Source organism: Pteropus medius, unplaced genomic scaffold (genome assembly GCF_902729225.1).
Source record: "Pteropus medius unplaced genomic scaffold, Ma_sr-lr_union100, whole genome shotgun sequence".
NCBI lineage: Eukaryota > Metazoa > Chordata > Mammalia > Chiroptera > Pteropodidae > Pteropus > Pteropus medius.
In genome coordinates, this window is record NW_024345872.1 from 1,350,944 (window position 1) to 1,365,427 (window position 14,484).

Here is a 14,484-nt window from a genome sequence, read left to right on the forward strand (position 1 = left end):
GTTAAATAACCTGTTGGTTTAATATTCTTGAACCATAGTATAGGTTAACTGAAAATTCTTTTGCTCAAAATTAGGAGACTTTTGTTACTTGAACTAGCTGTGTTATCTTGGGCATGTCCTTCCTACTCTCTGGGCTTCAGATTTCTCATTTGTAATGAAGAAGTCAAACTGGATGATCTCTATTTTTCCTTGAATTTTAATAATGCTTGATCTCTTTATAGCATCTAAGTGACTGAGACTTGGACTAAATAAACAAAGCTCCATCATAAACAAATGTTCTCCCTACAGCAATCTGGCTTTAATATAATTGGAATGGAGAGATAATAGGGATGAATGTAATTAAATGGCATAAAAATTAAATTGACAATGTTGACCATTTAAGCAAACCAGCCTGAGTATTCCAGAGAATTAGGAGTTTTAAGTCCCATCTTTGTTAGTTTGATTTCTGGCATTCTGACATCCTAAAGTGCTGCATGATACTGACTTTTTTTTTTATTAAAGTGATTGATTGATTTGTATAGCTGCCCACTGAGATGCTTCGACATAACCCAGGCTGCTGCAAAGCTCATCTTTTGAGAATCAGTGTGACATCTTGTTGGCTAAAAGATGGTTTCTTTGGGAATATACACTACTGTGCTTCATTTATTACATGAGAGTACTTCCAACCTTCCTCACCAAAGACTCCTTCAATTATTTGTCTTTGTGAACTCGAAGTTATAAATAATTATAACTATTAAACTATATTTTTTCTTGTACTTTATTAAGCAAAAATATGTATAACTGCTGCTTAGAGCTTTTAATCAGCAAGATATGCAATATAATCATAAGCTAATATCTAGCTAAAAGGAAATACATATGATATTTTAATTAGCTTCGTCTTATGCAAATGTCAATATTCTTTTATGAAATTGAAACATCAAAATATCTTGGAACTTCTCAGATACTTAAAAAGATTCCTAGTGATCCAAAGACTACAATTTTAGAACTTAATGATTATTGGGTTGATTATTTTCTAATCTATTTATTAAGTTCCCAAATTATAGTGTGTGGATGATGATGATGACTTCTATTATTTATTGCCAATTACTATATGCCAGGACTGGTTTTAAACACTGTATACATTTGATCTATCTTTAATCCTGAGCCACAGAGAGGTTAAATTATCAGAGTCACAAAACTAGGAACTGGTAGAATTTGAACCTGAGGAAGATTGAGTAGATGGGGTGAGGATTACTTGAGGATTCTTCACCCATTGGTGAGCAAAAAAAAAAAAAATGCTTTAAGAGATGAATAAGAGAAGGAGAGTCACATTCATACCAGTTGAATATGGAAAGGCATCAGAACTAGGGTACAGAGAGATGTTAGAAGTGCTAAGATAGAGCTAGAGATAAGGCACTAAGTTTAGTGCGGGTTAGTACCTGAGCATATATATTTCAGTTGAGGATTCTACAAAGGGTGGAAGTTGTACCAGTCAATAACTTATTGGTCAGTGCAGTGAATTCCAAGTGGCTAACAGCATGTTAGTATGGGGGAGGGGAGTAGGAAGTGGAGAGGAGGAGGCTATCACCACTTTAAGATTGGGGACAAGAGTTGGGGGGAAGGAGAAAATGGCTCCCACTAGACAATTACATATATGCAATAAGTCAGGGGAAGGAGAAAGGAGGAGAAAGCCTCATTTTTGAGTTAATAACCGATGCCCTAGTATTTCAGGGTCTTTAAACCTTTGTGGATTAGGGATTTATGGCAATTCTACACCACAGAATGCCATAAGACACAGGATATTGGCATTCCAGGGTTAGAACTCTAGCAATTTTAAGACAATGAAATGCTGACAGAGATGAGAGGCAAAAAAGCCCAAGGATTTGAAAGGTAAAGCTCTGGAGGTATTAAACACTAATACCTTGCACTCCATTTCAATCACAATTTTAGCCCTTAGACAATGGAAATGGGCTTAAGGGGCTGGGGATGGGGTGACAAAGAAAGCGAAGGCCACCTGGGCAGGAATTTGGGGCCTCCCTCACTAGCTTTAACTAGATCAACTCTCACTTAATATTGAGGGTTCCTTCATATGGTTTCATTTGACAAAGACTTTCCAATCTTAAAGATAAAGACAAAACCACATCACTAAGAAAGAATAAAGGACATAGAACCTCAAAAAAGTATTCTTGACCCTTTTTACTGTTTTTTTTTAATTTTTCAATTACAGTTAACAGACAATATTATATTAATTTTAAGTGTACAACATAGTAATTAGACATTTGTATAACTTACAAAGTGATCACGCTGATAAATCTAGTACTCATTTGACACCGTACATAGATATTATGATATCATTGGCCATATTCTTTATGCTATAATTACATCCCCATGACTATTTTTTAATTACCAAATTGTATTTTTTATTTTTTATTTTTTAATTTATATTTATTTTATTTTATTTTTTAAATTAATTTATTATTTTTTATGGTGACAATGGTTAATGAAATCTGGTAAGTTTCAGCAGAACATTTTAACAGTAAGGCATATATATATTTACATTATGTGTTCACCTCCCATAGTTAGATTTCTTTCTGTCACCACATATTTGACCCCTTTTACCCCATCTACCTCCCGGCTCTCATCACCCCACTACCCTCTATCATCCATGTCCATGAGTCTCTGTTTCTCCTGTTTATTTGTTGCTTTTAAGTTTATTTCCCACATATAAGTGATATCATGTAGTTTTCAACTTTTTCTGTCTGGCTTATTTCACTTAGCATGATTATCTCGGGGTCCATCCAAGTTGGTTGACACAAATGGCAGTATTTCATCTCTTATGGTTGAGTAATATTCCATTGTTTATACGTACCACAGCTTCTTTATCCAATCATCTATTGTAGGACACTTTGGTTGATTCCGTGTCCTGGCCACCGTGAATAATGCTGCTATGAACATCAGTGTGCAAATATCTTTTTGGATATGAGTTTTCAAGTCTTTGGGGTAAATACTCAGTAGAAGGGATTGCTGGATCATATGGTAGATCAATTCTTAGTTTTTTGAGGAACCTCCATACTGCTTTCCATAGTGGCTGTACCAATTTTTAGTCCCACCAGCAGTGTGTGAGGGTTCCTTTTTCACTGCATCCTCTCCAACATTTGTTATTATTGTCTTGTTGATTACATCTATCCTTACAGGTGTGAGATGGTATCTCATTGTGGCTTTGATTTACATTTCTCTAATAGTTAGTAATGTTGAGCATCTTTCCATATATTTTTTGGCCACCAAATTATACTTTTTAATTCTTCCTCTTTTTCACCTATTCCCCCAACCTTCTCCCATCTGGCAACCATCAAAATATTCTCTGAGTTTGTTTCAGTTTTGTTTCTTCATTTATTTTATTCTTTAGATTCCACATGTAAGTGAAAGCACATGGCATTTGTCTTTCTCTGTTTGACTTACTCCACTCACCACAATGCCCTCTAGGTCCATCTGTATTGTTGCAGATGGCAACATTTCATTCTTTTTTATGGCTGAGTAATATCCCATTGTATATATGTACCACCATTTCTTTATCTATTCATCTATTGATGGACACTCAGGTTGCCTCCATAGCTTGGCTATTGTAAATAATGCTGCAATGAACATATGGATTCTCATGTGCCTTTGAAGTAGTATTTTGGATTTCTTCAGATTAATACCCAGAAGTGGGATTACTGGGTCCTTCTTTGTCTCTTGTTATAGCCTTTGCCTTAAAGTCTATTTGTCTGGTATAAGTATTGCTACCCCAGATTTTTGTTTGTTTGTTTCCATTTTCATGGAAATCTTTTTCTATCCCTTTCTTTCAGTCTGTTTCTTTTGATCTAAAGTGAGTCTCTTATAAGCAGCATATGTAAGGGGCTTGTTTTCTTATCCATTCAGCCACCTTATGTCTTTTCATTGGAGTATTTAATCCCTTTCTATTTAAAGTAATTGTTGATAGATATGTAATTATTGCCATTTTATTATTTATGTTTTCATCTTTTCTTCTTCTTCTCCTCCCTCTTCTAGAAGTCCCTTTAACATCTCTTGTAATACTGGTTTGGGGATGATGGACTCCTTTAGCTTTTTCTTGGCTAGGAAGCTCTTTATCTGTCCTTCAATTCTAAATAATAACTTTGCTGGGTAGAGTAATCTTGGTTGTAGGTCCTTGCTTCTCATCACTTTGAATTTTTCCTGCCAATCCCTTCTGGCCTGCAACGATTCTGTTGAGAAATTAGCTGCCAGTCTTATGGGAGCTCCCTTGTAGGTAACTAACTACTTTTCTCTTGCTGATATTAAGATTCTGTATTTTAACCTTTGGCATTTTAATGATAATGTATCTTGCTGTAGGCCTCTTTGAGTTCAACTTGTTTGGGACAAGTGCTTCCTGAACTTGTATGTCTATTTCCTTCACCAGGTTAAGGAAGTTTTCCATTTTTATTTCTTGCAATATGTTTTCAATTCCTTGCTCTCTATCTTCTCCTTCTGGTACCCCTACGATTTGAATTGGTATGCTTGATGTTGTCTCAGAGGCTCCTTAAACTATCTTCATTTTTTCTGGATTCTTTTTCTTGTTACTGTTCTGATTGGGTGTTTTGTGCTACTTTATCTTCTAAATCACTGATTTAATTGTCCGCTTCAACTAATCTACGGTCGACTCCCCCTAAAATATTCTTCATTTAGGTTATTATATTCTTCATTTCTGAGTTTTTATATGTTGCGTATATCCATTATTTTGTGTCTCCTATCCTTTTGTTGAAATTCTCACTGAGATCATTGAGCATCTTTCTAATCAGTGTTTTTATTTTTATTTTTTTATGCTGACATTGGTTAACTAAATCCAATAAGTTTCAGCTGTACACTTTAACAGTAAGGCATATATATATATATTTATACTGTATGTTCACCAACCATAGTTAGATTTCTTTCTGTCACCACATATTTGACCCCCTTTACTCCACCTATCTCCCCACTCCTCTCCCATCCCTTATCCTCTGGTAACCACTAATCTATAGTCCATGTCCATGTGTCTCTGTTTGTTTGTCCTTGTTCATTTGTTGCCAGTGTTTTGAACTCTGCATCTGGTAGATTGCCCATTCAATTTTGTTTAGTTCTTTTTCTGGAGCTTTGTTCCACTCTTAAATTTGGGACATGGTTCTTTGTTTCCTCATTTTGTCTGCCTCCCTGTGTTTGTTTCTGTGTAATAGGTAGAGATGCTATGTCTCCCCATCTTAGAAGAGTGGCCTTATGTCGTAGATGTTCTGTTGGGTCCAGTGTCTCAGTCTTTCCTGGTCACCTGAGCCAGCCGCTCCAGGTGTGTCCCTTGTGCGGGCTATGTGTGCCCTCCTGTTGTAGTTGAATCTTGGTTGCTGTTTACATGTTAGTGGGAGGGGTCAACCCTTAGGTAGATTGATTTTGAGGCCTGGCCATGACTGCAGTGGAGAGCTGTTGTGCTGGGGCTGATACTTTGGAGCAGGGTTCTATTTAGCAAGGCTTTAGTGCCTATGGAGTCTGCCCTTTGGGTGTATCATTTGTGAAGATGGTTGGGTGGTCCTCTTCAGCTGGACTCCAGGTGTGTTGGTTTGAAGGCCTCCTTGGAAGGGGCTCTGGTGCAGGCCAAGGTCAACCACTGCATGTCCCCTGCCCAGAGCAGTTAGTATGTGCTACAAAGTCATCTGCAGATGGTTGCCAATTTGCTGGGCTTGCTGGTGCCAGGAAAAGGCTGAGCCATGAATCAAGGCCAGCCACCTTTTGTGCCAGGCTTGAGGCTGCTTAGCAAGTGGTATGGGGCACACTGAGGCCAGATGCTGCTTGTTTTGGTTTTGTGAATTTTTGAGAAGTTTTAGGAATATCTGCAGCATGATTCTAGACAGGCTGTTTGTATGGAAAGGAACTGAAAGTGGCTTGGGTGGGCCTGCAAGTTGCATGGGGTAGGGTTTCAGGGAATCACCAAGGCAGAGCGAATGGTGTTAGCCAAGTTAATGGGGACTCAGATATGGCACCAGCCTACATGTGCAGGCTGAGTTGGGGCAGGACTCAACAGAGGAACAATGGCTCTGCCAGCACTTCTGTCTGGGAGAGAGCTGCCCCGCTATGTCTCTCCCTAAAGCCAAACTATTCATTTCCTCTCCATATGTCCTTGGCACCTTTCAAGATGTTGCCCCATCACGAGAGCTCAGAGGGAGTGAGTCTGTTAGCAAATATGTCCATGTGCAGGCCTTTTAAGAGGAATGTCTAATACTCCAGCTGCCCTCTGTCTTTCTCAGCCACAATTTCCACCGATTTTCACAGCCAGGAATTGTGAAGACTTCTCTTCCTGGCACTGGAACCCTGCGGTGGGGAACCTGGTGTGGGTCTGGGACTCCTTGCTCCTCAGGGCAGACCTCTACAGCTGAGATATCCCTCCAAATATTTAACTGGCACACATGGGTCTTGGACCAGCCTTTTCTGTGTTTATGCCCCTTCTAACTAGTCTTCACATGGCTTCTTTTGTGTGTCCTTAGTTATAGGACTTCTGTTCAGCTAGCCTTCTGGGATTCTCAATGATGGTTGTTCTGTGGTTTCATTGTAATTTTGATTTGGTCATGAGAGGAGGCAAGGATAACCTTTACCTACTCTTCCATCTTGTTTGGAAACCAGGCCTTGTCCTTTTTGAAAATAAGGATGGACATTAGCAAGAATATTTTGGCTAGAAGATTGGGAAGGTCAACTAACAACTCAACAAATCAGTCATCCTCTACTGTGAAACCAATAACAGCAGCAGTAACAAAAATGACAATAATAGCAGTTACCATATTAAGTATCAGCTCTGATCTGGGCACAGGGCTAAATGCTTATGCAGACTCTGACATTTGATTCTCTGTAGTCCTATGAGAAAGATAATATTATCTCATTTTGCAGATATCACTTTTTTCATCTGTGTGAATTGAGCAAGTGGCCTAGGTATATAGGAATAAACCAAGTAAAGGCATTTTTAAATCTTATTCTGCAATAGATTTAAGTAGTTCAGGGCTTATGCAGCTGAAAGACACACCAGGTTGAGGTGATCTATTCCTTCTAACTCAGGCAATTCTGAGTTTAAAAAGGCAAATCACAAACTGGCCCCAGTAATCAGGAATGTCTGGTAGCTTATTCCAATAAGGAAGTGTTTTATGTAGATTTAAGTAGAAGAAGAAACGTTTCCTTCACAGAAATAAAAGGTTTTATTGCTCTTACACGTTTGCTTGAAAAGACTTTTAGTAATTTGTTCATTCAACAAATACTTACTGAATACCAACTACATGGTCTGAACCCAGAATCTCAAACATATGAAATTAAGAAATTGATTTGTTAATATAAACCTCAAACCTAAGGAATTTTTGACATTATCAAACCCTGGTTTAGGATGGCGCCTATTGATTAAGTGATTTCTCAGTCAATTCCAATAGATATTTAAATATTCATGCAGAGTGAGGAGAACAGTACAGTTTGTAGATTCTAGATCATGGAGTTAAAGAACCTTAAAAATAACATAACTCACATCCTATATTTTGCAAGTCAGAGAATCAGATGGACTTAGATTGTAAACTGTATAACCTTGAGCAGGTTTCTTAATATCCTTGAGCCTCAGATATGTTATCTATAACATGGGGATACTAGCACTTGCCTTACAGAAATATGGTAAGGGGTATATAATTTAAATAAAGTTCTTAGTGCACTGTCTGACTCACATAACATGCTCAATATATGTTTACTGTTATTGTGATCACTATTTTCCAAATGAGGGGACTGAAACACAGAGAGAGGAAGTGACTAGCCCAAGGTCACATAGCTTTTTAATGTTAGGGCAAATATTAGAACTCAAATCTCTATTAGTAGTTAAATATTTCTTATAGTATATCACCCATTTTATTCCTTAGGAACAGGAAAAATAAACTTTCTAGGTCTGTGAGAACTATTTTTAGCTCATCCAGGGAGAATAATGACAAGAAAATAGCTGACATAAGAAAAGAATGCCTGAACTCAAACAAAAACAAAAACAAACAAACAAACAAACAAACAAAAACAGCAAGGAATAAATAGAGAACAAAGGAGAAATAACAATTACCAGAAAGTTTAGATAGAAATGTTGGAACATTACTATGTCTGGTGAATCACAGAACTGATCTTTATCCAAGCTAATTCTTTTAATCACTACAAACACTTTCACAAAAATGGTTAGGTTATTCTTTTTTCTTGGGGATGGAGGTGGGAAGGAGGTTCAGAATGCATGAGTGTCACAGAAAATTACTGTGAATTCAGGTTTATGAGACCATTTCTATTTGCAAAGCAAAGGAACCCTGTAATTAAAGTTAAAATGGAAGCATGAGTACTACCAAGAATTAAGGAATGATACATGTTAAAAGGATAGTTGGCTGGAGTGAAACCTCATAGTAGAAGCTGTTAAGGAATTTAGCAAAAATAAAAAATATGGCTCAACAGTAAAGCCATATTGTTATTGGTTAATGTTGCTACAGTACAGCTAAGTGCAGCACTGAGAGTGATTGCTTTGTTAGATGAAGGTATTCGTAATAATTAGAAATATACAAAAAAAAGCCTGTCTGTCCACATGCTAGAAGAAAAGATTAATTTACAGTTGGCTAAGCAAAAAATAATATATTCTTTCCTAAACTGTACTTCATTTTAATCAGGGGACCAGAGTGGTTGTTGTTGCAACATCCAAGGAATATTTAAAATGTCCCAGGAGTTTCCTAAAAGGAACAAGGCCATTTTGCTCAATTCATTGCTTCCTAGTGCTATGGCACAAACACTGCTTCCAGAAAGTCTGACTGGAGTTCCTAGCCCACCAAAAGGGATACATTGTGATTATTTCAGGTGCAATCACTATAAAAAATGGTTGTTCCATTTTTACTTCATACTTTAATCTTGAGTTTGCTGATTTACCTTTTCTGAAAATAATTACATTTCTAAAAAAATATATTGATAGCACTTTGATTTCTTATTCACTTGATGATTTTCACCTTTACAGGGCATCAGGTACTGTTTATACGGCTCTAGACATTGCAACAGGACAAGAGGTAGGAGCTAACATTCAATCCTAATTTTAATTTTCCTTTATTCATATTGAACTGGTTTCCTCTTTGATGGCATCTATACCTGAAAAAGAAATGGATAGCACTGGGTTGACAGTGGAGTTTACTTTATTGGTTTCCAAAGTGGATATCTGAAGTGGATAGCTTACTCATAATTAACGACAGAAAAGGGGAATGGGTTTGTTGCATGGAGAAAGAGCTTAGTAAAATAAAGAATTGGTATGCTCCAAAATATGGATGTTTATGTTTAGTCTAATGATCATAATTCATTCTTGCATTTTAATCATCATTCAGGTAGCCATAAAGCAGATGAACCTTCAACAACAGCCCAAAAAGGAATTAATTATTAATGAAATTCTGGTCATGAGGGAAAATAAGAACCCCAATATTGTTAACTATTTAGATAGGTAAGTGTTTTCTCTCATTATGTACTTGTTTTCTTCCTGGTATGTCATTTTCTTGACAAATTATTTTATTTAGGATCTATTCATTTAGCATCCATTCTAACAAATATTTCTCAAATGCTACAAAACAGTAGAATATCAGATCAATTGCTAAGCTTGTACCCATTTATCTTTGTCCATCTATCAAACATTTGAAGACATTTTATAGTCTTGCTTTTAAACATGAGTAGTTTGTGTAATTTCCTTTAAAGGATCATGACTCCATATTGGCAAGAAATAGCCTATTGCATATAGGAGAGAGTGGTAGTGCTTTAAACATTTCGTCAAGTGTTTGTATGGAGCCAGTGCAGTCTCTGGGTGCCTAAGTGAAGAAGGCTGTCTACAATGGCCCTGCTTTAATGGGCACTTTGTGATTAACTGACAGTGAGGCCTAGGGAATTGAGACTTTAATCTCAAAACTTTTTCCTAGACCAGGTAATTAATATCTTTCATCAGTGGTATTAGTAGTGGGTTATAAATAAGCATTTAAAGACAGCACTAACTCCACTTGTGGTTAAAATCTGTCTCATTCAATTTCAATAAGTGTTTAGCACCACTGTGTTGTGTACTCTGGGGGGTACAAAGGAAATAAGATTAGATCTATAACCTCAATGAGCTTAAGATCTTGCTTTCTGTGTTTTATGCCAGGTAGACCAGTGGTACAGAAGGAGAGGAAAGGAGGGTGAAAAAAATAGGGTCAAATTTTACAGTCGAAATCAATGTTTCATAAAATGTCACAACTAACTTCTATTAGAACTGAGACCTCAGCACAGTAAATCCATTGCAAACATGAATCTTTTTGATTCAGTGAATGCTTGAAAATATTTTAGTAATCAATTCAATAGGATGAAAAATAATGCCAGGATCTTAATAAATAGTATATAAATCTGATTACCATGGGCCAGTTCAGTCCAAGAAGTCAACATTGTGGCTTGAATTATCCAAAAGGGTTATTCACTGATCCTGTTCATTGAAACTAGCTTTTACAATGAATGTAGTAGTCAGTCACAAGAGGCCTCCTTGCTATTTTCCTTCTTCCGTGGTGCACAGTCATATCTGATGATCCTTTGATTTCCTTGCATATTCTCTTTTAACATTAAGGAAGTATCTCGTTATCATGTTTTCTTCTTGTTATATAATATGACCAAATGCAGAAACTGACCACAAATGGCCTTCTTAATTTAGAAGAGTCCCTATTTCCTTAGGCTTTAGTCAAAGTATTTTTCTTCTCTTGTTTTAGCTACTTAGTGGGTGATGAACTATGGGTAGTCATGGAATACTTGGCTGGTGGCTCTTTGACTGATGTGGTCACAGAGACCTGTATGGATGAAGGACAGATAGCAGCTGTCTGCAGAGAGGTAAGAAAATAGAACATTTCTAGCTGATGAGAACACCAAAATTGGCTGTTCTTTATCTGATTATTCAGAATGTTTAGAACACGGAAGTAGTAATACCACTTCTTTCCTACTGAAAAATATTGGAGAGCCTAAATTCAGTTTAAATCCTAACATAATAGGACTCCCTCTTCCCTCCCTTTCTTTGTTTATTTTAGTTGCTTTGCTATGGATCTTTTGAGTTCCATCATACCATCCACAAGGTGCCATATTTAAGACTGCATTCTGCAGTCTTGGCAAATATGGAAAACAGTGATATTGGCATGGAACTTCTTTCCACTTTGGGGGAATTTTTACATGATAGTTATTTTGTCTTGCATGTGTAATGTGAGCCATGTAAAAATACAGACTACATTATAATCACATCATTTTCTAGAAGGCAATTTAAGCAGGGTCCTCCCTCAGCCCAGAAAGTAGTTATTTTCACAATACAATCTAGATTTCTCTCATAGCTCTCCAGTGGGTCTAAGTGTCTGCCTCTTTTCCAATAACAGTGTCATATCCCTATTTTCAATCTATACTAAGGATATTTTATTATATTAATGTTTTTCAATATGAAAAAAATACACTCTTTATTAGAATTTTATCTTAGGCATTACCGTCTACCACATTCATTGTGGTGAGTTTTTCTGTAGACACAACTAGGAACTCTGACCCGTGGAAACTTGAAAAACAATGGTAAGAAATAAAATAAAACCAAATAATTTCAGCTAGCCTTTTTTTTTTTAAATTTTAAATTGTTAACTTAGATTTCCTACTCCCTTGCTTTCCTCTCATTCTCATTATTTCTCTTCCCAAACACACACACTTTACCTTTATCTACCAATACATGATGAATATATTCTATTCATGCAATAAATCAAACGTATAATAATCAGGAGGATATTTGACCCCGAGCCTGTTGTTTCCATCTTCTAGTCTTACAGTACAAAGCCGTTTCCAAACAAGTACCTATAGCTACTTGATACTGGTTCCCAAACCTGGTTGTCCATCAGAAATAGCTTGAGGTGCAGATTCCTCAGTCCCACTCCAGACCTACTGAATTAAATCATACCATGGACATAGAAGGTTACTATATCTGTATGAGACCAAACTGAATCCATATCTTCCAGATAAGTAGATCAAAGTACAACTATATTAATTGGTTAGTTTTGCAGTATTAATGATAAGTGCTACTTATCACAACATCACTCTTCATGTCCTAGTCTGACTCAGGAGCTTTCATATTATAATGCTAAATTGCATTATTGATATAGATGGTAATGATTTTTAAATTGTGTTAAAAGATTTAGTAATCTATTTTACTTGACAACATAAACTTATACCCTTGCTCAAAATTTATCTAGAAATTAAACTTAATTTTTAAAAAAAGTATTTGTGATATAATTAGAACTTTTTTTTCCTGATTCAATAGTGCCTCCAAGCTTTGGATTTCTTACACTCAAATCAAGTGATCCATAGAGACATAAAGAGTGACAATATTCTCCTTGGGATGGATGGCTCTGTTAAATTGAGTAGGTATTTTTGTTCAGATGGTGTTTGAGAGAGTATCTGGGATTTCTGCTCTTTTACTGCCTATTTTGAGAAGAAAGTGGCTACTGAAAGTGATTGATTTGAAAGTATTTAGAGCCCAGTTTGAAATTTAAAAAATTAATGCTGTGTTCTGATTATGACCAGATTTGGAGAGGTTCAATATTTCAGAATTTCCAGTGTCTTCCATCTGCTGGATGACAGATAACTAATTAGAAAACTGAAAGGTTCTGTGTGTTGGAGGGAACCAGACTGAAGTCTAGTAAAAATATCACATCAGTCAGTTATTTCAGACTCTTAAAATCAAGACCAGCTGCGAGATCAGGCAACAAAAGGATATGAGCTAGGCAGTTGTGGAAGCTCAATGTCTAACAAAGGAAACTAAAGGCATATCTGAAAATGAATTTTTGTAAAAGAAAAATAATTTGAGCTGATTTTAACTGAGTTTTCTTCTCTGCAGCTGATTTTGGGTTCTGTGCTCAGATCACCCCTGAGCAAAGTAAACGAAGCACTATGGTGGGAACTCCCTATTGGATGGCACCTGAAGTGGTGACTCGAAAAGCCTATGGCCCAAAAGTTGATATCTGGTCTCTGGGGATTATGGCAATTGAGATGGTAGAAGGTGAACCCCCCTACCTTAATGAAAATCCACTCAGGGTAAGTCAAAAGAAAACTCAAGTACTTCTTCCTCAGGTAAGGGAAAGACCAAATGTCATTTCTTCTCTCTACCAAAAGTAGCCAGAAAGGGCTCTTTGCTGAGACAAATGACACAGAAGTTCCAAGTTATAATTTTCAAAATTACTGTGAGTTATTTTCAGTTTCTGTTAAGGTGTCTAACAGTTTTTTCCAATGCTTTGATATCAGTATTTCTAATGGCAGGGGTCCTTAAAATTTTTAGTATAGCTTTCTCCTATTAAAAAATGCTTTTTTTAAAAAAAGCAAGACGTATGAAGAAAAGAGTATTTTTATCACATACTATGTATGGTTAATCTATCTAGGACACATTTGCTTTATAATTACTTTAACGAAGTAAGTAAATGCATTTCCAGAACAGCTATATTTTTTTAAATTAGATTTTATTTCATTATCAGTTATGATTTATTGAGCAACAACAGCTAGGGTGGGTATTGAATGGAATACAGGATAGATACTGTGCCAGCCTGATGAAATTACAAACTTAATTAGATTGTCAAGTTGAAAATAGTTTGTGTTGGGTAGCTCAGTTTGCTATTGTAGAATCAGAGGTTCGATCCTTACATGGTCTGGTTATCTCTGTAAAAAGTAAAGCTCCATTTCATAGCCTAATGCCACCATCTTTATTCAAATATGCTGTTGATCATAAGAGAAAAGGCAAAGGAATATGAAAGAAATGTTTGCTCAGGACAGAAATCAGCCACTAGCAATTTTCTTGTAGACAGCCTAAGGGTGAGCCAGAAGCTGTGTTGTATAAAGGTCTTCACATTACTGAAAACAGGAAATATGCACAGATTCAAATTCTACGCTCAGAAATGCATGCAGGTGAATTTACTAGACCTACAGTGCCAAAGGCATCTTGGAAGTTGTTTGCATCATTACCACTAAGAGTCTAAAATTGAATTTCATGTTTAGTATATAAAAACCATTCTCTTTAGTAAACAATTAAGTGTTTATATGTTAAGCTTATAAAATGAATATTCAAGCCAAATATATGTGGCTTTTATACATGTAAAGAAACATGCAAAGTAATTGTCTAGATTTTTTGCAGTTCAACATTTTGCAATTGAGAGTGGCATTCCCTATGTACAGAGGGAGTAGACAGCCTCTTTGTCCTCCTAATTCTTCTCTGGTACTTGTCTCCTGTCCTAGTCCCTGCACTGATTAGAAAACAACAAATAGGACTGAATGCCCTAATGAATCCTATAGACTATTGCTCTGGTCTCATGAAACAATCTGGAAGTGAGATGTGCACATTGATTAGCTGCCTGCAGGGTTGAGTGGAAAAGAAAGGGCATTTTTCCACCATTTGTGGGTCAGCCCTCCATGAATTTAATCAAGCTCACTCATGACCTA

The 14,484-nt window shown here is 36.5% G+C and overlaps 1 protein-coding gene across 13 annotated transcripts in view; it reads left to right on the forward strand.

The window, feature by feature from the left end:
* The window catches only part of PAK3 (p21 (RAC1) activated kinase 3), a 279,838-nt gene that overhangs the window by 243,263 nt on the left and 22,091 nt on the right, over nt 1-14,484 (forward strand). For all 13 annotated transcript variants that reach the window (XR_005655430.1, XM_039874753.1, XM_039874755.1 and 10 more), the window contains 5 exons: nt 9,005-9,053; nt 9,363-9,475; nt 10,752-10,869; nt 12,320-12,419; nt 12,896-13,092. Coding sequence is in view for 12 of the 13 variants with exons in the window: in XM_039874753.1 (XP_039730687.1) it covers nt 9,005-9,053; nt 9,363-9,475; nt 10,752-10,869; nt 12,320-12,419; nt 12,896-13,092 (577 nt within the window). In the remaining variant the exon portion in view is untranslated. The remainder of the gene's footprint in view (nt 1-9,004; nt 9,054-9,362; nt 9,476-10,751; nt 10,870-12,319; nt 12,420-12,895; nt 13,093-14,484) is intronic.